General features: G+C 55.8%; 1 protein-coding gene across 11 annotated transcripts in view; it reads left to right on the top strand.

The window, feature by feature from the left end:
• The window catches only part of NTNG2 (netrin G2), a 68,790-nt gene that overhangs the window by 13,987 nt on the left and 33,259 nt on the right, over positions 1-21,544 (top strand). For all 11 annotated transcript variants that reach the window (XR_005364881.1, XR_005364880.1, XR_005364879.1 and 8 more), the window contains exon 4: positions 16,746-17,389. Coding sequence is in view for 6 of the 11 variants with exons in the window: in XM_038548951.1 (XP_038404879.1) it covers positions 16,746-17,389 (644 nt within the window). In the remaining 5 variants the exon portion in view is untranslated. The remainder of the gene's footprint in view (positions 1-16,745; positions 17,390-21,544) is intronic.

The raw sequence follows: 21,544 nt of genomic DNA, 5'->3' as shown, positions 1-21,544 counted from the left end.
ATTTTAGTGAAGTCTAATTGATCTAGTTTTTCCTTTTGTTGCTTTTGCTGTGGGTGTATTGTTAAATCCAGGGACGTGACTGTTTACCCCCATGTGTTCTTCTAAGACTTTTATAGTTTTCACTCTCATGTCTAGATCTTTGATCCATTTTGAGTTAATTTGGGTAGATGGTGTAAAATAAGCATCCAGCTTCCTTCTTTTGCATGAAGAAAGCTAGTTCCCCCGGCACCATTTGTTGGACAGACTGTTCTTTCTCCAGTTAGTGTCCTTGTCACCCTTACGGGCAGTCCATCGACCATCAATGTGAGGGTTGACCTCTGGGCTCAACTTTTTTTCCATGGAAACACTGAGCATCCCACGTGCAGTGTCTCCTCACATCTTCCCAAATACCTGCGGGGTGAAAACTACTTTCCCCATTTTACCGATGAAGAAGCTGAGACCCCAGTACTGGGTGGACAGTCTGGTCTTGAATCAGGTCCCAGGCATTCGATGCGATACTGTGATGAAGCCTGAGGAGGATGAGCCCAAATGCTCACACTGTCCCCCTCCCTCTCTCCCCTCCCTTCCTTCCTCCTCCCTGTCTCCTTTTTTCCTGAACTAGCTTTTAGGCCAGGATGTTAGCTTTGCTGCCCAGAGGAGGGTAACAGGGGAGGGGTGCCCAACCCGTGACTCCTCTCCGGCCTCAGAGTGTCTCCTCTCCAGCTCCCGCTGCACCCCCTGCCCCCCCACTCGGCAGGGCACGGGAGCCTGGGTCTCACTTTGTCCTACCACGTAAATGCTGCTGCAGATTTTCCTTTGTCTCAAGCAGGGAGTGCAGTTAGGAAGGGGTCTCAGACATCAGAAGAACCTCAACAGCCATGAGCACGTTAATGTGGAACTAACGGCTCAGGGGAAGGTGGGCTCCTCAGCCCTGGCTGCTGATGTCCCCCAGTCCCCGGCCCGGGGTCCCTGAGTCCCCCACCCCCAGGCAGTCCTAGGGCTCCTGTGAATGCAGTGTGAAACCACTCGTGACCCCAGCTCGCCTCATTGCCGACGTGAGGGAAAACTGAGGCCCACCAGGATGAAATAACTTCCTTGGGCCCCTGGTGATGGACAGCAGACCCAGGAGGCTCCACTGTAGGTCCCAGGCTCAGAGTGGGCCAGGGCCCCAGGGACATGAGGCGTTCCACACCAGGTCTCCATCTAGCCACTCATGCCCTGGATTTGGCCTCCCGAGATGGCCTTTGGTGGGGCACGTGGGATGCCTGCCTGAAAGCCACCTGCAGCCCATGCAGTGCCAGAGCCACCCCTTGGGTGGAGTTGTGACGTAAGGGTAAGGCACTTGCCCTCTGGCCCCTCGGGTGAGCTCTCACACAGGCGTGCAAACCCAGGTGACGCGGCTGTGCTCAGGGCCGGCTCTCCTAGGCCCGAGGGCTCCAAGGCCCCCATCCCAGCCTCCCCCGCGAGCTGTGGTCCCCGTGCTGTGGCAGCGCCGTGAAGGTGGACAGGAAGGGGACCCGGGATGTCAAGGTGTGGCTGCGCAGGGGTCACCCCCATTAGAGAGACGTAACCCATCTCTCTCTGTGTCTCTGCATCTTGCACATCTGATCTGCCCTCCCCACCTAAACCTGGGAATGTTCTAGAGCTGCCCCGCCCCCGCCATTAAAGGGACTCTGCTCTCATCAAGAATCTGGCATCCTTGTTCCCCAGACATTTGCCCTGGGGTGCTGCGGGACCATTTGAACCCCTCAGTCCCTCATCCCACTTTCCCTCGTTCTGCCCATGCCATTTGTCCACTTGACTCCAAGTGTCGACCAGGGAAATAAAAGGAAATGAAACATGACCAGGACATTTCCCCTCGGTCGCAGCAGAGTCCATTGTTGGGCAAAGGTGAAAAGGAGGCCAGTGGGAGATGCAGCCGGCACGTAACCCTCAAGCTCCCTCCCTCTGCTCCAGCCCACGTGGATGGTGGTGTCCATTTGGGGTTCTTGGGGAGTTCCCTCCCTCGGGGAATCCAGACACAGCCAAAGGCAGGTGACAATAGAAGGAGAAGCCAGCTAGCTGTCTGTGTCCCTGTCCCCGCTCCAGAATCCTCTCCAACAGCTCTGGGGCTGGTGCTGGGCTGGAACTGGGCTCCCCACTGGACCGGCTTCCCGGGGGCTGGGTGACCTCAAGGCAAGTCTTGGGGTGGAGATTTCCTGCCTGCATGCTCATCCTCAGAAACCCCTGCATTCATTCCCTGGTTCTGTTTCTAGCCTTTGGGACACAGGCTTTTTTAAAAGATTTTATTTATCTATTCATGAGAGACACAGAGACAGAGAGGCAGAGACACAGGCAGAGGGAGAAGCAGGCTCCAGCCGGGAGCCCGATGGGGGCTCGATCCCGGGACTCCAGGATCACACCCTGGGCCAAAGGCAGGCACTCAACCGCTGAGCCACCCAGGGATCCCTATAGCCTTTGGGATTTTTAACCTTGGAGAGGGGGCCAGAGCGGGGAAGGGAGAGGGAGAGGGAGGGAAAAACCAGGAATGTGCCAGGCACCCAGGAGGACCTGGGCGGCCAAGCAAAGCTGGAGATCAACCCTCACCTCAGCAGCAAAACCTCAGAGCAGGGGCTCCTGCCTTTGGGGATTCACAGACCCTCTGAGAATCCATGGTGCTCTTCCAGGAACAACACACACACACACACACACACACACACACACACACACACAGACACACGCACATGTCTGCAAATACTCTTGGGCTCCCCAGACCACCCTGAGTCTCCCCAAGGATCCCTATGGTCCCTCTGGGGACCCTTATGCTCAGGAAAATGAAATCTCTCTTCTTGTCACTGACTGGTCCTATGATCTGAGGATTTTCTTGATTTAACATCTTCCTCCTCCCTCTCCTCGGAGGAGCAACAGCTTACATTTATTGAGTGTCTACTGTATACCAAGCACTTGACCTAAACAAGCTCATTGAACCCTCACAGAAGACTTACGGTAGATCCTGTGTTTGTGCCCATTTTGTATATGAGGACCCGAGGTTCAGAGAGGTTAAGGCACTTTCCAGAGTCACACAGCACTGAAATAGGCTTGGCACCTCCACCCTAGGCTGCCGGGACCCAGCACTTAGCTGCTCACCAGGCCATTTATAGCTGATGGGAGGTACTCAGAGTGTCTTAGAAAGCACCTGATAGATCCAGTTGGTTGTCATCTGTGTGCATGCGTGCAGGTGGCCCTTTGTGCCAGGCGAGTGAGTACTGTCCCCCTCTCCTCCCCCAGCAGGGCCTGACAGTCAGCCCGAGGAGGGAGGGAGGGGGCTGGGGAGGAGTGAGTGATGGTGACGGTGACCCACCCCCCTGTCCCCTGAGACATGTCGGAGTCTGCTAATCCACTTATTTGATAATTCAGTTATATCATGTCTATTTGGCAGTGTGCACGCCCCCACACACCAGCTCCGGGGAAGGCGAGATTTCTTTGCCTGGAGGAACCCGAGCTGTTTTCCTGAGGAAGGAGTGGGAAAAGAAATACCCCCCCCCCACAATGGACAGTAATGGACCTAAAAATAGAGGGGGGAGGGAGCGCTACAGGGGGAAGGAGCTGCAGGGAGGAGGAGTGGGGTATCTGGCTCGCATGGCAGCCCGCCCCTTCCCTTCCCACCTGGGGTTCCCCCATAATCGGGTGCCTTTCAGCCTGGGGGACAGGCACTGAGATGGGAGGGATAGGAAGGAGGGGCTGGTTGGCCAGGTGCCACCCCCCCCCCCCCATGGAGGATTGTCCCATGCAGGGTCCTGGGGACAGTGGCCCTAACCTTGGCTGCATACTGGAGTCCCGTGGGTAGCTGAACCTGCCTGATCTCCAGGACTCACCCCTGAGGGTGTGCGGCCGTGGGTCTGGGGGGCCCCAGGCGAGGTGAACATAAGCAGTGTCTCCACATGCGGAAAGGGATTCAGGTTTGGGGCCCATCTCCTCAGCCTTGGGGTGGCCTTCTTGAGGGCTTCAGGCCCAGATGGACAGTGGGACTCGGGGTGGGAGAAGGCAGGGCCAGGGAGCTGTGCAGGGTGGGGGGCTGTGGGGTGGAACCTGCACCCCCTATCCCCATGGCCATCGCACAGTGTCTGGGGCTTTAGTGCAGCTCCCCAGGGGGTCCTGGGGCTCAGCCAAGATGCACCATTGCAACCGCTCCTCTCCTCGGACTGCATTGCATCCCCTCCAGCCTTAAGCGCCTTGTTGTCTTTTAAATTCAAAGGCCAGAGGGGGAGAGGGCTCTTTCTCAGAACCATCCTTGGACCCCAGCCACTGGCGCTCCTCCATCCTTGCTCCAGTCTCAGTAGGCTGAGGGGAACCCGTCCCCCTCATCACAGACCCTCACCCTCTGTTCCCAGCTTCTTAACCCCTCTTCCTGGAGGGAGGCTGGCCAGCCAGAGTCAGGGCCTTCCTGCAGCTGCTAAATGTCAAGACGGACGCTGGCTCTGGGCCGCCGCTTCGCCCTTCTCCCCACGCTCCCCACCAGGCCCCTGGCCTGCCAAGTGCATTAACTCCTCTCTTCCTGTGCAAAGTCTGCACATCCAGGCTGCCTTCACTTGGCCTCGCTACCTAGGGTACCTCCCTCACAGCCCGGTTAAATCTTCCTCCACCTGCCCAGACCTCGCCCACCCCTTCCTTCTTCGAGGCCTGCCTTTCTGAAATCCCACCTCCCCCAGGAAGCCTTCCTGACCATCCCAGCCAGTTCCCATCCAGGCTTGTCATCTGTGCCATTTGTGGGGACCAAGCCACAGCTTCTCTGGGGGTCACTGCAGAGGGCTCAGTGCTCTCTCATAAGGGGTCAAAGCGCCTGGGTTACTAGAAGCGTGACCTGGAGTCAGGGCCTGGCCTCTGGGAGCCTCAGGTCCTTCCTCACCTATGGGGGTGATGTTGATAGCGGGGCTCATGTCATAGAATTGGTGCCCTTGTTTGGATCCTCTGTACCAGGCCCCAAACCTGGCCAGGCATCTGAGTCACTGCGGAAGGGGTTTGGTTGGTTTGTTGGTTTCTGGAGCAGAATTCAGGCCTTGAGGAATATTTGCATGCCCTCCCCTTCCAGGAATTTTGATGAGCAGCCAGGTCTGATGGCTGCTGCCTCCCCAGGACTATTTTGCACACAGAGGACATTCAGAAATGGTGGGTGAAGAAGTGACTAAGTAGATGAATGAAAGATTGCTGCCTCAGCCCTGCCACTCCCACCCTCAGCAGAGGATTCGTGCACAGAGTGGTGCACCTGTCTAGGGTTGCTCAGGTGTGTCTGCCTGTGGAATGGACCCAGGGAGCTTCCTCTCCCCTCTGATCCCCTGCTTCTTAACTCCTCGGAGACCAGAAGGGAGAAACCCTTGATGGTCAGTCAGTCTCGGCTTGTGGCTGTTGGCAGAGGCTGTCCCCGTCCGTCTGGATGTTAAATCCACTCCTGAGGCTCTTTTCAAGTTTGGAGGACCCAGACAGGGGACCTGCCGAGGAGTGGGGAGCCACTCTGCAAACCTTGCATATACCAGGTTCCACCTCCGGGGAGCACACAGTGGGAGCACACATTAACCAGAGGAGTTGCTAAGAAAAGCTGACTGAGTGCTCATCTGGGATAGGGACAGGGGCCCTGAGGAAGGAATGGTTAAGCAGACACCGCAGGGGGCAGGGTGGGGGGGTCCAGACAGGGGCTGCCCCATCCAGAAAGCCCAGGGAGGAGGCAGCCAGAGAGGAAGCAGACACTAGGAAGCCTTTCTAACAAGGCAGGAAAATGCCTTCAATAGGATCATAAAATAATTTGTAAAGACATCTGTGGCGCGAAAATCCATTTAATCGCCCCTCAGCCGGGCAATGACTATGCCCCCCTCAGACGGGAGGCAGGGTGGCTCGCTAGGCTTCCCACCCAGCACGTATTTTGGAGCTTCTAACACCAGTCCCGCCTTCTGCTCACCAGAGGGACATTGGCCCCGTTGCCGAGCTGTCCGTGCCTCCCTTCTTCATCTTAAAAACAAAATTCAGGGTTGGATTCTAGGTCACAGGATTGTCATCAATAGACAAAATGAGGTTTCACGGGAAAAATCATAATTTCGATGTGCCAATAAAAATAGTGTGGAAGTTTGGGGAAGAAAGACAGAAACAAGGCGGGGGGCGGGGGGGGCGGTGGGCAGAGCCAGGAGCCCTTTGGGTCTGGACTTTGTCTGGAGGGGCAGCCTCTGTGGGGCAGCCCGGGAGCTGAAAGCGCCAGCGTTACTGGTGGTTTCTGAAGAGCATCTGGGTGGGGGCCACTAGGAGCAGCAGGGCAAGGGGGAGAGGAGGGGCTTCCACCCCTCTAGTCCTGAACCCTCCCCCTTCCAGCAGGTGCTCCGCCTCCCCACCTGGGCCTCTTTAGGGACCACCGAGGCCCCATTGTTCAAGGGCTGCTCCCAGAGAGAGGGAGGGGGCCACTCGCTGCTCTGCCCTCCACCCCCACCCCAGCGTTTAAATCCTCCAGGCCAATTTTTTTTCCTCCATGATAAAATATTCATGTCAGCAGAGCAGGCCCTCTTTGGGAAGGCTGCTTGTGTCTAGCTTAGGCTTTGCACAAGCTTTTAAAGAGCAGGACGCTTTTCCTACTCTCTAAGCATTTTCTGAGTCCTGAATCAATAATGCACTTTACTGGGCTTTTCTGGATGCAGCTTTTCCTCCTCCCTGCACCCTGCCCCCATCCTGCCAGGTCTCTCTCTCTCTCTCTCTTTCTTTCTTTCGTCCTCCCATCTTCCTTTGTTTACTTTACTTTTTAAAGAGATATTAAGTAAAAGTGTCGGGCTGTTTGGGTGGTGGGCCTTGGGGTGGGGGGAGCGGGGTGTGCCAGAAGAGAGAGCAGAGAGCCTCTGGGCAGCTGCCAGGCGGGCAGTCCTTGGCTGAACAGGTCGTGTCTGTGCGCAGGAGGAGGCGAGGAGGAGCGAGGAGGAGCGAGGAGGAGCGGCTGAGCCTTCCCGCTGGCCCTGGTGGGGAAGCATTTGAGCTCCTGACGTCAGGGGAGGAGGAGAGCTTCTCTCAATTCTTTTTCAAACCAATTAGAAAATGTTTACATCCAACCAGAGACAACAGGACCAAATAAAAAAGGAAGGGGGCCTGGAGCAAAGGAAATATGCAGAGTGTGAGCCAAAATATATTGCCAAACTTTCTAGGGAGCGAGCAGTCTAGTTTGGGCCTATCTGCTTCCTATGGTAATGAGTTCCCTGTCACCGGGGGTGTGCAAGTGGCAGAGGAGCCATTCCTTGTCTGAGACGGATGCCTATGCATGTCTGGTTGGTTTTGTGCTGCCAGGTGAGGGTTGGGGTGCAGGAGTTGTCCCTGGCGGGGGGCACACAAAACAGCATGGGCTCTCTTAGACTGGGTTAGAACTTCCCATCCTAAACATTCCTAGAAATCCAGCTGTGGAAAGAATCCACATATGCCCAGGGCAAAACTGACTGTATCCTTTTTTTTTTTTTAATTTTTTTTTTTTTTAATAGTATAGCGGTCCCCCCTTAGTGGTGGTTTCAGTTACCCACAGTCCACCGTGGCCTGGAAGCAGAGGCTCCTCCTTCCGGCCTGTCTGTGAAGGTCAACAGTAGCCTAATGCTAGGTCCCCACGCCCACGTCGCTGCCCTCACTTCATCCCATCACGCAGGCATCTTATCATCTCACGACACAGGGGTGAGTGCAACACAGGAAGGTGTGTCCAGAGGAGTCCACGTTCACGTCACTGCTGTTACAGTGTTTGATTATGATTGTTCTATTTTATTATTAGTCGTCATCGATGTTAATCTCTTACGGTGCCTAACGTAGAAATTAAGCTATATCACGGGTATGTACATATGGGACAAACAATGTATCTTGGATCTATCTGGGTTTTCAGGTATCCACTGTGGGTGCTAGAAGGTGTCCCCTGTGGATAAGGGGGGATGCTACTATAAAATTCGAAGCTCCTGGAAGGATGAACTCTGGTCTAGCCAGCCGGAGCCCTGGCAAGACCCCGCCTAGCCCCTCCCTCCCCTCAGCCCCTGCAGGAAATCAGCCCTTCTGGGCCTGCAATCCCCCACAGCAGCGTTTGGCATTTTGGCATTTGCATCCCTGCCCCTCAGGCCCTGGCTTCCCCGCTGACCTTCTCCCGGACAGTCCTCCGGGGCAGCCTGACACCCTCGGGTGGGCAGGTGGTCTTGCTGGTTACGTCTGTCAGGGAAGCTAGAGGTGGGGAACGGGACCTCGGAGCTGGAGTCCCTGCTGGCTGTAGAACAGCACCTCGCCGGCTGCTCCCGCATCTGTCGGTGGTCGGTGAGCCACACAGTCCTAGCTGGGTGGTGCTGGGCAGGTGGCTTACCCTCTCTGAGCTGCAGCAGAGCAATGAGACTGAGCGAGACCAGTGAGAAGATAGATGCCCCTTGAGTAAGCACCCAAGGAACACTCTCGTGGGATCCAATTGCTGGGATGTTCAGCAAATACCACTATACGCAAACAAGTTGTTGGATGGTTCTGGAAGGAGGTAAATCACAGGCAAGGTTGAAATGAAAGGCCACCCTTTCCTCCCAGACAATTTGGGGAACTGGAGCAGTGGGGAACTGCTCTGAGCAGCTGAAGGCCTGAGGACAGGGCAGGCTTCGGGGGTCCGAGGTGGACCCTTGGCCAGGAGATGTCCACTGTGGCTGGTTCAGAGTCAGGGTCTGTGGGTGATCTAGTCGGTGGGGAATGGCTGCCAGTGTGGCCTCTGGATGCTCACTGCTGAGATGGATGAGTCCGGGGAAGACTGCTTGACCATGCTCCTGGCCTTACCTATGAGTAGTGGCTGGGCTGGGAAGAGATCGCTCCAACAAGAAACCAAACCAAACCAAAAACACCAAAAAAACCCCCACAAAACCACAGCAAGAACAAAAACCCTATCCCAACAAGAGAAGCCTCCCTGGCTAGTTGCAGCTCCTGCTCCGAAATGCCATTCGGGTTGGTTTCCGCTGATTCACGAGCAGGGAGGCGTGACCTTGCCCAGAAACCCGAAAGGGCAGAGGAGAGAAGCCTGCAGGCCCAGGGAGGTAGAGAGGGGAGGGCATAGGGCCCGGGGTCTGGAACCACGGAGGAGAGGGCCGGGAAGGAGGGGGAGTGGCAAGAGTGGGGTGATGGTTAGAGACCCACCCGGGCAGCTAGAATTAGAATCTGTTCCCAACAGAATCTCATTTCCACTTTGTTAATAATTTATCCCCACTGCAACTTCTTTTACCAATAAATAGGAAATAACTTGTTAGGGAGAAATCCCTCGGCACCCCAGCTTTCTCCCTGGAGTAAAGGGAGGTGGGGATGTGCCCCTGGGCCCTTCCTCCCAAATGGTGTGGGGGACTGAGGCAAGTGAACTAGGGAGGTCAGTGTCAGAGTTGCTCGATCATCTCATGAATGGGGAAACTGAGGCACGGGTAGGGCAAGGCTCCACCCAAGGTCATACATGGGGTCAAGAACAATCTCCTGAATCCCAGCTCCATGACCCTGTGAGTCAGGGGAACTTATTCTTTTTTTTTTTTTTTCAGGGGAACTTATTCTTGACTTGGGCACGTGCTCAGGCTGAAAGAGTTTCCCCTGGAGTTCTAGAAGCATCATGAGAGGTGGAGGTGGGGCTAGCTCAGCTGCCCATTGGCTTCCCTCACTTTTGCTCCTCGCTAAGTCCTGTTCTGCAAGAGGGAGCTGGTGCTGCCTGGTGTAACCCTCGGTGCCCCGGGCCACCCCTCCCTAGGGCTCTCCGTGGCCGCCTCCCGCCTCCCACAGGCAGATGCCTCCAGCAGTGCCAAGGTTGACGGGCTGAGCAGGAGACAGTTCAGTTGGCAACTCGGCAGACAGGTTCAAAAAAATCTGTCAGCTGCTAAACTGTTCCCTGGGCCTGCCCACATGCTGGGGTGGCAGAGCGATGGGCTGTCTGCCTCCCGGTGGAACCCGCATCTCCAGGGAGCGGCCCCAGGTTTGGGGTGACAGTGTCCTTCCCTTTTGGGTGAAGGACACAGTTTCCTGACTTGTCCCCGAGCCCAACTCCCTGGCTTCTTGTCCCACTTCGGCCACTTGGAAGCAGCGTGACCTTGAGATGTTGTTCAGCCTTTCCCTGTTTCTAGAGTGTTCATTGAAGGGCCCCGTCTTCCAGGACAGTGCACATGCAGGGTGTGCAACTTGCTGCGTCCTCAAACCTCAGAGCGGGTGATGACCATGATGACGTCTCTTCATCCATCTCGGGCCACGCAAGGGGCTTGCTAGGAGGCACCTGCTGTAATCCTCACGAGGGCCCCGACCAGTCGGCTTCCTGGATTCCATCCAGTCTGCCAGGGTTTCCCAAGCAGCCTTGAGGAGTGCCAGGGTGGCCTCAGCTGCAGTGAGGACGGAGGCAGATGAGGCCGCTGCCTTGGTGGCGCTTCCCCTTTGGTGGAGAAGTTGACACTCGGGGAAGTGAGGAGACATGGGTGTGGCAGGGGGAGCCTGGGCGAGGGGTGCCCCCACTCATCTGGCTACAGATGGCCGAGCCCTTCCCACCATGTCCCTGCACGCTGCCGCACATTCCCCAAACTCGCCCCATGGGTGTCCAGCAACTGAAATTTCATCTCGACACAAGGCACAGGCTCCTTGGTAGGGGTCCAGAGGTCCAAACAGCCCGACTTCCCCTGGGCTCTGTTACCTCCGTCCCTGCTAACAGCCTGCTTTCCCACTCAATTATATTTTTTGCCTGAAGCTTATCTACACTGTTTACAGCCTGGCCTCTGACTCCCAACTGTACCCTTTGCACAGAAAATAACATAAGAGCAAAAGCATTCGAGAGACCAGTGAAAGGTTTGAACATTTTGGGGTACGAAATGGTTTCTCCATAGAAAAGTTCTTTTCAGGAGCCTCCTGCTTTGTGTCTCTGTAGGTCTGTTTGTTCCCACCCCGCTCTCTGGCAGTGTTGTCCCAGCTGCTTGTCCTCCCCTGGTCCTGCACCCCTGCCTTCACCCCTCCCCATCATCCCCACTGCCTAACCTTTCAGGTGACCTGCTTTTGTGTGTCTGCAGAGATAGGAGAGGCACAGAACCTTGGGGCTTGGTTCCCCCAAGATTTATTTCCTTGGCTGGATCCCACTGTGTCCAGAGGGGGTGACGTGGGGCCTGCAAGTGCTTGGTTTCTTGATCTGTGAAGAGGAAGTAATTGTAGCACTGACTGTCCCGGGGGGTTGCTGGGAGGATGCCATGCGGAGTGGGTGGGAGTGCCCAGCCCAGCCCTGGCACAGGGTTCGCCCTCGATGGATGTCATGATCGTCACGCTCTCCTGAGCCTGCAGTCCCCAAGGTAGTCGGCATCTTGTACAAAGCTCTGGTTTTAACTGTTAACGAACTGGTTGGCCTCAACCTTACTTCTTCCCACTGAAGGTTGCTGGGAGAGCCCCTGGGCTAGTGTATTTGAAGCTGCTGTTTAATAAATATTGCTGCCATTTGGAGATGTGTTCTAGGCATTTCGTACACATTATTTCACACGATGTTGAGAGAGACTACATATTCAGAGATGTAAAGCAACTTTCTCAAGGTCACACAGCCTCAAGGGATACAGCTGAGATTAAACCTAGGATGTTCAGGCCCCAAAGCCAGTTTCCTTAGCTGCTCCAGAACGGGGGTTCCTAACTGGGGAGATGGGATCCCAGTAATTTCCATTTGCATGGAAAATGCAGTATGTTGCATTTTTTTGGAGAAAGTTTCAAAGTTTTTGATCGGGGGTGTGATTTTTATTTATTCACTTTTCTGGGAAGATTCACGAAATGTCTAGAACAATAATTATTGCTTTCCATAGGATCATATGTTGGCTTCAGTATCATCCTGAAAGGTTAAAAGTGTGGCTCCCACACCCCTAACTTTCTCTCAGGTGTTAGGCCAGGTATTAGGCACTAGGTATTGTTTGGATTGTCTGTTTCATTGAATCTGATCTCACAGAGCTCGGTGGAAATGTGCAGACCAAGAAGGCGGGCAGACGCCCCCCTCCAGCCCGGCCCCTCCCTCGCACCTGCCGTCATGAGCTGTCAGACTGAGGCACAGCACTGGGTAGGGGGGGGTTGGGGTAAACTGGGCTCCTGACCCTGGGCTCCTCCTCAGGAACCCTCACTCAGGGAGAACAGAAGGAAAGTGAGCGCAAGAGCAAATGGTGTTTGGGAAGGATCGCAAGTGCAGCGTGGACAGCGCCCTGAACGGGAGCCAAACCCCGCACCCCAAAATGGTTACATGGAACTCCAAGATCTTGGGGCAGGAGGGCGGTGGAAGGAAGAAGAGAAATAGGAGTGAGAGGGAGAGAGTTGTGCTGGCGATGGCTTGAGGTTTATTTATCGTGCTCACTGTTGATTAAGCCCGCTCAGCAGCAGGCGCGGGGCTGGTAAATACACAGGCTGATTCATTAGTTTCTGACCATCTGCTTCCTGGGCTGAGGAGCGGGGGGCCAGGGGGCCCCGCAGGTTATGGCAGCGTGGTGTCGGCAGCCGGGCCGGAGCCCCCGTCCCCTGGCAGAGCCGGCCGTGTCAGTTTTCCTGGTGACAGGCCGGCATGGCTGGGGGCTGTGTGGGGTCCCATGTCCTGCAGTGGGGACCACCAAGAGACTGGGCAGGGTGAGGGAAGGTAGGGCAAGGGGATGAAGAAGGACTGGGGAAGGTGAGGTGTGGGTGATTCACGGCAGTCAGGGGATGGCAGGAATAATATCAGCATTCAGCGTGAGATATATTAATATTAACCTAATTGTCATTATATTGATAATTATTACTATTATGGCAGTATATTATAATTATTACTATTAAGTAGTTATTAATATTAATATAATGACGGTATATTACTATAATGACTGTAATAATGATAATTTAGTGAGTGGCTACTGAGGTCCAGGCCCTACGCAGAGGTTTTCCTACACTGTGCCAGATGAACATGCAACATCCCATGACGGATGACGAGGGAGCTGGGTTTAAATACTGAGTCGGGCATGAAGGGCTTCCTGGAGGAGATGCATGGGGGGAGGGCCCTGAAAACACTGAGGGGGACAGAGTCGCTGCAGGAACACAAGATCAGAGGCAAGAGGGGATGGGACAGCCAGAGAAAAGGCACAGCCTTCAGAGCTGGATTGATAGGAGCTATCCAGGTGGGCAAGGAAGCACGGTGTCGCCTGGTACCCGGGTGCTGGAAGCCAAGCTTGCGGAGGAGGATCCCAGAAAGAGCTTCTGGGGAGATCATGAAAGACTCACAATTCAGTCCTGCCCCTCGGGACCGTTCCTCCCACCCTGACCATCCCCGGCCCCCACGATCCCCGACTCCCGGCTGAGGACTATACTCATTTGCTGGGGCCCAGGTGGCGTAAACCACAGCAATCTCTCTGCTCACCGCTCTGGAGGCTAGCAGTTTGTTGGAAGACAAGGCGGGTCTGGTTTCCTGAGGCCTCTCTCCCAGGCTCGCAGATGGCCACCCTCCTACTGCTTCTTCACATGGCTTTCCTCCACACGCACTCGCCTCTGGTGTCTCTCTGTGGATCCAAGTTTCCTCTCTGTACAGGGACACCAGTTGTGTTGCATTAGGACCTGTCCTCATGGCCTCATCTTAACTTAATCACCCATTAATGGCCCTATTTCCAACCAGTCACATTCCGAGATCCTGAGGTTTAGGGCCTCAATGTATGAATTTGGAGGGAGCTGCGATTTAGCCCCTGACAAGGTGCTGGGGCCGTGGAGGGTCCTGGGGAGTGGGAAGACAGAGACCGCTGGTTGGCAGGTGGGGATGCCGACCTAAGGGCAAACTGTGTCCTCCCACCCCCTGGTGCATCCCAAATGGCATGACCATGACCATGCCTCTGGACAGAGAGCTCTTCCCTGCTGTGTGCCGGCGGAGGGGCTGGGGCAGGGGCTGGCCCCATGGGCAGGCTTGCTCCTCCTGTGTGAGCAGCCTGGCCCTCCCGTCACCAGGCCTGGCCTCTGTAGGCCAGTGAGCCATCTCCGGGGGCCTCTCGGCCCCTTCACATTCAGGGAGATGACGGCGCAGGATCACTGAACTGGAGCTGGAGGAAGCGCAGGGCCCACAAGCTGAACCAGACCCTCTCCCTGCTGCGTTGCATGTGAGGTTGCTAATGTTTTCCCAACCGCCCCGAGGCTTTCCAGGACAGGAACAGGTTCATTCTCAAACACCTCCCGCTATCCAGGAGGCCTGGGCCAGTCCCGCCTAGTTCTGGGCCTCCAGCAGTTTCCCCATCTGCTGAATGAGGGGTTGGATTCAGCAGTATCTCCCTTCCATCCTGAGGTTTGTGGGTCCTGAGAATCAGCGGGCCTGGGCCAGGTGGGGTGGACGGTGGCACCACAGGGGACCAAGGACAGAGCTATTTTGGGCAAGGAGGGCTTTGTGGAAGCTGCCTCAGTAAAATCCTGGGCCAACCCGCCCACCCCAGACCCCTGGGCAGAACGTGTCCTCCACGAAAGGGCATCAGCAGTGACCACCAGAGACCACTGTGGTGATGCTGGCGGGAGCACCAGCTCAGCCCCCCAGGAGGCAACGTGCCTACTCCCCGTGGGAGCCAAGTGGCTCATTTTGGAGCAAGAGATTTTAACTCAGATCCAAGCTGTTTTGTCTCTGAGCAAACCAGACACCTGAAATATTCATCAAAAAGGGATGTGAGTGGTTTGGACGCTGTGGTTCTTCATGACAGCTTTTTTTTTTTTTTAATTAATAGACTGTGTTTTAGAGCAGTTTTAGGCTTACAGAAAATTGAGCCCACCGTGGCAGGAGTTTCTAATGCCCCCGTCTCCCCATGAACAGTTCCCCCCTACTTTTTAAAAGAATCTTTATTTGGCGGGGGGGACATGAACAGGGTAAGGGGCCGAGGGAGAGGGAGAAGCAGACTCCCCTCTAAGCAGGGAGCCTGGTGCAGGGTTTAATCCCAGAACCCTGGGATCATGACCTGAACTGAAGGCAGACTCTTAACCAACTGAGCCACCCAGGCTCCCCAACAGTTCCCCCTACTATTCATATTTGCACTGGTTTGGTACATTGGTTATAGTTGACGAGCTACATTGATAGTTATTGTGAGCCAGAGCCCACCGTTTTCATCAGGGGCCATGCTCAGTGTTGTCAGCTCGGTGGGTTTGGACAAATGCACAGTATCCTACATCCACCAAGAGAGTGTCACACAGAGACGCTTCACTGCCCTAAAATCCACCGGCCCCCCCCACCCCCAGGGCTCCACCTATTTATCCCCCTGACTCCAGGCAACCACCACATTGGTGACATTTTCAAGGCCTCTAGCCGAGTTCACACAATGGGCAGACTCAGGGAATGGATTTGAACTGCCACAGAGGGGAGCCACAGCTGGTGCCTGCTGGGCCCAGGAGTGGGCTGCCGGCCTCCCCGGGGTGGGGTGAGAGGAGAGAGAGCAAGTGGGGGCTGTGTCCTGCCTTCCACAGCCAGTGTCCCCCACTGAGCCTGCCAGGCCTGTGCCAGGGCCCTGGAAATGACTCGCCACCAAGATGCACCCCATGGAGAGGAGCTTGTAGACACCCAGCCTCCTCCCAGGGTGCTCAGATTACGTACAAGGGGGGCACATGGGCTGGGGGGCAGAGGCGGGCATGACCACCACCCTCTGCATCAGATAGGCCTGGGTATACCTCCCCGCGCTTCCTGGTGGGTGCCTTGGGCGAGGGACACTGCCTTCCCGAGCCCGGGGTTCCTTCATCCGGAGCACGGAGCTCATACTCGCGCTCTGTGTTTGGAGGTGCGACATGAGACAGAAGAGAAATGAGACAATGAGGTCTGTAACAGACATAGAGTCCCTGGCACTGGGTGGCAGTTCAGCAGATGTTTGCAGTGACTTTGACTTCCTCTCCCTCAGCCATTCCTGCTGCTATAATGGTATTATTTTAAAGGGTCAGGAAGGCCTCTTGCTGTAGATGTTTAAAGAATGAAGAATGTGAGTAGGAATGGGGCACCTGGGGGGCTTAGTCCACCGACTAAGCATTTACCTTCGGCTCAGGTTCTGATCCCGGGGTCTGGGGATCGAGCCCCACATCGGGCTCCCTGCTCAGCGGGGAGCCTGCTTCTCCCTCTGCCCACCCGCCCTCCCTCCTCAAGGCAGAGTAGAAGGGCACGTCAAGGAGAGGGAATACCGTCAGCAAAGGCTCAGAGGCTCAGACAAGCTGGGTGTGGAGGACAGAAGTGCTCAGGTGGGCCAGGCTCCGGGGGCCCGAGAACAGTGATTCCAGGGATGGTGGGAGAGGAGTCCTAAAGAGTCCTATTAAAGAGGCAGGACTTGGGACACCTGGGTGGTTCAGCGGTTTAGTGCCACCTTCAGCCCAGGATGTGATCCTGTGGTCCTGGGATCGAGTTCCACATCGGGGTCCCTGCTTGGAGCCTGCTTCTCCGTCTGCCTGTGTCTCTGCCTCTGTCTGTTTCTCATGAATAAATAAATAAAACCTTAAAAAATAAAATAGAAGAAAGAGGCAGGACTCTATCCTGCAGGCCATGAGGAGCCACAGGGGCCTTGGGAGCAGGTGACTAACACCTGCCCTTTTTGCTTCTCTGTATCTGGAGCAGGAGCAAGTGCACATTTTCTCAGAAAGCCATAGGCTTGCCTGCCTCTATGTGCTTTGGGGACACAGGTGCAGGTCGCCAGCCCAGAAGAGGCTCCCAGTGCCCGGACACCAGAGCGCAGGCTCAGCCAGCCCCCGGCGGACGCCCGGGCACACGGTGCGGGGGCCAGGCCGGGATGAGGCTCCCTGGGGCCCCAGAGCAGTCACGCCCAGCCCTCCCGTCTCACCCTCCCCCCCCACAGGAGAACCCCTACCTGTGCAGCAACGAGTGCGACGCCTCCAACCCAGACCTGGCCCACCCGCCCCGGCTCATGTTCGACAAGGAGGATGAGGGCCTGGCCACGTATTGGCAGAGCGTCACGTGGAGCCGCTACCCGAGCCCGCTGGAAGCCAACATCACCCTGTCGTGGAACAAGAGCGTGGAGCTGACGGACGACGTGGTGGTGACCTTCGAGTACGGCCGGCCCACAGTCATGGTCCTGGAGAAGTCCCTGGACAACGGGCGCACGTGGCAGCCCTACCAGTTCTACGCCGAGGACTGCATGGAGGCCTTCGGGATGGCCGCGCGCCGGGCCCGCGACCTGTCGTCCTCGGGCGCCCACCGCGTGCTGTGCACCGAGGAGTACTCGCGCTGGGCGGGCTCCAAGAAGGAGAAGCACGTGCGCTTCGAGGTGCGGGACCGCCTGGCCATCTTCGCCGGCCCCGACCTGCGCAACATGGGCAACCTGTACACGCGGCTGGAGAGCGCCAAGGGCCTCAAGGAGTTCTTCACCCTCACGGACCTGCGCATGCGGCTGCTGCGCCCCGCGCTGGGGGGCACCTACGTGCAGCGGGAGAACCTCTACAAGTACTTCTATGCCATCTCCAACATCGAGGTCATTGGCAGGTAAGGCCTGCTGGGGGCACCGGGGCGCTCCCCAGGTCCCGGGGTGTCGCCCGGTTCCCGGGGGCTTAGCTAGTACTCAGGATGTTACCTGGTTCCTGAGATGTTACCTGGTTCCCAGGATGTCGCCTGTTTTCCAAGATGCTGCTTAGTTCCTGGGATGTCACCTGGTTCCTGGTACGTTAGCTAGTATCAGGATGTTACCTGGTTCCCAGAATGTTACCTGGTTCCTGAGATGTTAGCTGATGCTCAGGATATTGCCTGGTTTCTGGGATGTTACCTCTACCTGTGATGGTACTTGGTGTTACATCAAAGGGGCTGCTTATGGTGGCCAGGGCTGCACAGATAAGACGCCTGGTTTTTCCATGGAGGGAGGTGAATGATGGATGATAATTGTCCTTTGTAGGGCCTGGAGGGCTGGAAGGTCTAGAGGAGACCAGGGGAGCTGGGCAGTGTGGGCTTGGGTGAAAGCTGGGTGCTCAGGAGGTGCTCTCCAACTATCCAGCAATTCAGCGAATTGTGCTTGTGTCTGGGGGGGTCCCTAAAACTACCCTCAGGCATAATGATTTTCTAGAACAGACTTAGCAAAACCGTTACACTCTTGATTACAACTTATCACACTGAAAAGCAACAGAAAAAGGTGCATGGGTGGGCTCCCAGAGACACCAGTGTGAGCTTCTGGATGTCATCTCCCCATGCGGTCATGGAGACAGTACTCAGTCCTCCCAGCAATGGCGTGTGATAACATGTGAGGGGTACCACCAGCCAGGGAAGCTTGCCCAAGCCTTGGGATCTGGGGTTTTTGTTGGAAATTGATCACGTAGGTATGGCTGACTGCCTGTATGGTGCACCTTAGTCTTCAATCTCTTGACCCAGAGGCTCCCCTGCCATAAATCACATCACCATAAACCAGCTGATGTGTCCTGAAGCCCCAGGTAAACAAAGATACTCCTACCAGGCAAGACATTCCAAGAGCTCAGAGATTACCTCCCAGAAGCCAGTTAAAGGCCAAACTTTTCTTTGGAATATCCTGGGTGTGGACAATCCCCACCTGTTGAATTAATCCTTTACTCACAGCTTTGGAGAAGAGTATGTTTCAAGGCTACTTTGGGGGGAAGGCAAAAGACCATCATAGATTAAACCAGCCTTGATCCCCTGGAAAGATGGCAGACGATTAAGTGACTCCACACTGTCTGGGTCATTTGTTCATTCACCAGATAATGTGCCGGTCTGTAGGGGCAAGCCACATGACACACTGGTCTGCACTCAGGAGAGAGGCTCAGGAAGCCACATCCCTGGGTCGGCTAGGGGCAGTGATAAGGGGCAGCAGCATGTGATGCTCTCCAAGTGTGACTCTCGGACTGGCAGCATCAGCAGCACTTGGAAACTTGTTAGCGATGCAAATTCTCGGGCCCCACACCAGACCTTCGGCATCAACACTCCAGGGGTGGGTCCAGCAATCTGTGTTCTAACGAGCCCTCCGGGGATTCTGATGCATGTTCAAGTCTGAGAACACTGGTGTGCCAGTTGGGGGCATGGCTCTGGTGTCAGACAGCCTGGGTGGATTCCCGGCGCTGCCATCCACTGGCTGGGAGACTCTGCACGGGGAGTCTGTCCTCTGTGGCCTGGTTTCCCCATCTGTAGAATGGGGATGATAACAATCATGCCCCTCTCAGCGGACGGTGGTGACAGTTAAACGGGCTAAGGTGGGGCACAGTCAGGATCAGGAGCATGGCTCAGGCCGTGGGCAGGGGCCGCACGAAGCACCCCGCTGGGAAAACATATGCTGGGGGCATCTTTCCGCAGCAGGCTCCAAAGACCCCAAGGTTAGAATTACTGATAAGAGGAAAAAGCCATTTGTTGCGTGGTGTCTAGTATAATCCCGTTTTTGTACAAAGTGTGAAACACCCATGTGCATAATTTCTACACATTGGGGAGGCATTGGGAAGAAGTGTGTCCAGGCACAGCAAGAGCACTGGGGGTCTGGGGCCAAGGCTGAAGCTCGTGTGCGGACAGATCGCTGTGGTCCTGCCTGCAGAGTGGGGTTGGGCAGGAAGGTGCGGGGCTGTCGTCTTCCGCTCACGTTCGCATTTTATTTTACCTGGACTATGCGCGTGTCTTCCAAATGGGCCAAGGCAAAGGCAAGCGGTTGAATGAGGCGGTTCAGGCTCAAGGATGGCAGGTGTATATGCACAGGTCTGTGGTTCTGACACTTGTGACTTCTAATCCTCCCCATACTTGGGCAACATATGTTAAATCAGGAATGTTCTGGAAAACATCTGACAAACAGCCACTGTTGTGGAAGCTGGGGGTTGAGGGTTGAGCTCTCTGATCAGTGTCCGGGGCTTTGGACCGCTGGGTGACCCCTGCCTGCCCTGGGGATGCCACGGGGGTGTAAGACCCTCCCTCCACCCTGCAGTCCCAGCCGGCTTAGCAGCATGGTGGTGGGAACCAGATCTCTGCACCTTCTGGGGGTCGCAGCAGCCCCTCTGATCTGCCTTGGGCAGCTGCAGGGGGATCCTCCTCTTCAGTCTGGTCAGCGGCCCTCCTTCCACCTCACTGGGTGATCTGGGGCCGGGTGAGCCTGTTTCAGCTCTGGCCCTCTGCAGCCCTCTCTGGGCCTCAGTGTCCGACCTGTAACCTGAGGACTGGGCGGCTGGAGCCCACGTCTCCCTGGCAAGGTGGCAGGGCGGCCCCTGCTCAGCGGCTCCCAGCTCCCCTTGGCGCCCAGCCTCTGTGGGCAGCAGGATTAGACGTAGCGGTGGCGAAAGGACGGCAATCAATTCACAGATAAGGTAAGTACTCTTCAGGCGGCCGGTTGGCAGGAAAACAGCACCTTGGCTTATCGATTAATTAGGACTGGTGAGATGGTTCAGCAAAGGGCTGCAACTTCCTCTGCTTTTCCTTTTTAAATTCTGGGGTGGGAAAGCCCAACAGTGCCAGGGAGCCAGAGAGGCCCGGGACGATGAGATGGGGTGGCAAAGGCATACGTAGGCACCGCCCAGATGGTGCCTTGATGCTCCTGAGTGGGCACCTGGGGACCCTCCCCCACCAGGGCCTTTCAGGTTCTGGGATCTCAGACTGAAACCCTTTCTGGGATTCCTTCAGAGTCTCATGGCCCTGAGTGCCTCCCTCTGTAGCCTGCCAACAGCAGTAGCTGATACTTATTGAGCATTTGCTACAGTCTCATTGACTGAGTCTCATTGAGCTCCCAGTTAAGGGCTTCATGTGCATTTTCTTATTTAATTAATTTGATTCCCCAATGGTTATTGAATTGCTAAGATCCCGTAAGCCAAGAATGTGGCATTGAGCAAGCCAGACCTGATCCCCACCTCGTAGAGCTTTCTCTACAGAGACAGCACTTCCCTCTACTTCATGTTTCCAGATGCAGAGGCTGAGGTCAGGGAATATAAGGAGATCACACAGCTGAACTAAACACCAGACAGTCAAGATCCAACCCAAGCACATCCAACCTCAAGTGCATCTCTATATAGGCCATCTCACTGACCCCCTCTCCCAAATCCAAAGGTCCCCGGTACTGTGGTTGCTTCCAACTTGCCACTGTTGTCAGCTATTTCCACCTTCAAGGGAGATCCAGATTGAGCGGTGGGAGGGAGCAGAGGGACCTGGCTGCCAGGTCATGAGGAAGGGAGGTAAAGCAGCTGGAGAAGGCCTAGGGCCCTGGGGAATGAGGAATGAGGACGGGTCAGGGGTGAGAGAAGGAGCAGATGGAGAAACCCCACCCAAAACAGGCACCAGCACCTCAAGGCCTCTGCCCCCACCCCTGGCCTTGCCTCCCTTCCTCTCTGAGCCCTGGCAAAACATCCTTGCCAGTCCTGCCCGCTCTGGGTCTGGGATAGAGAGAAGGAGCGGGGGATCCCACCTCCTATTCACTCCCATTCCTGGAAGGCAGGAAGGAGGTGGGAGCTATTCTCTCCTTCCACACAGGAGAAACTCAGGTGTGGAGCAGGACAGCAGCTGGCTTCAGCCATGCCCCAAATCTGGGGTGACATCTGGATTTGGGAGGAAATGTAATCATCCCTTTACTGTCCTTAGAGCAGAGACAGAGCCCCCACCTCCACCCCAAGTGGTCCAGTGCAGCAAGGCCCAAACCCAGCTAGCATCCTCCAGTAGAGCTTTTTAAGTTGATGGGTTCCC

This window comes from Canis lupus, chromosome 9 (genome assembly GCF_011100685.1).
Source record: "Canis lupus familiaris isolate Mischka breed German Shepherd chromosome 9, alternate assembly UU_Cfam_GSD_1.0, whole genome shotgun sequence".
NCBI lineage: Eukaryota > Metazoa > Chordata > Mammalia > Carnivora > Canidae > Canis > Canis lupus.
The sequence above is the reverse complement of the archived record's forward strand: the minus strand, read 5'-3'. Positions and strand labels throughout refer to the sequence as shown.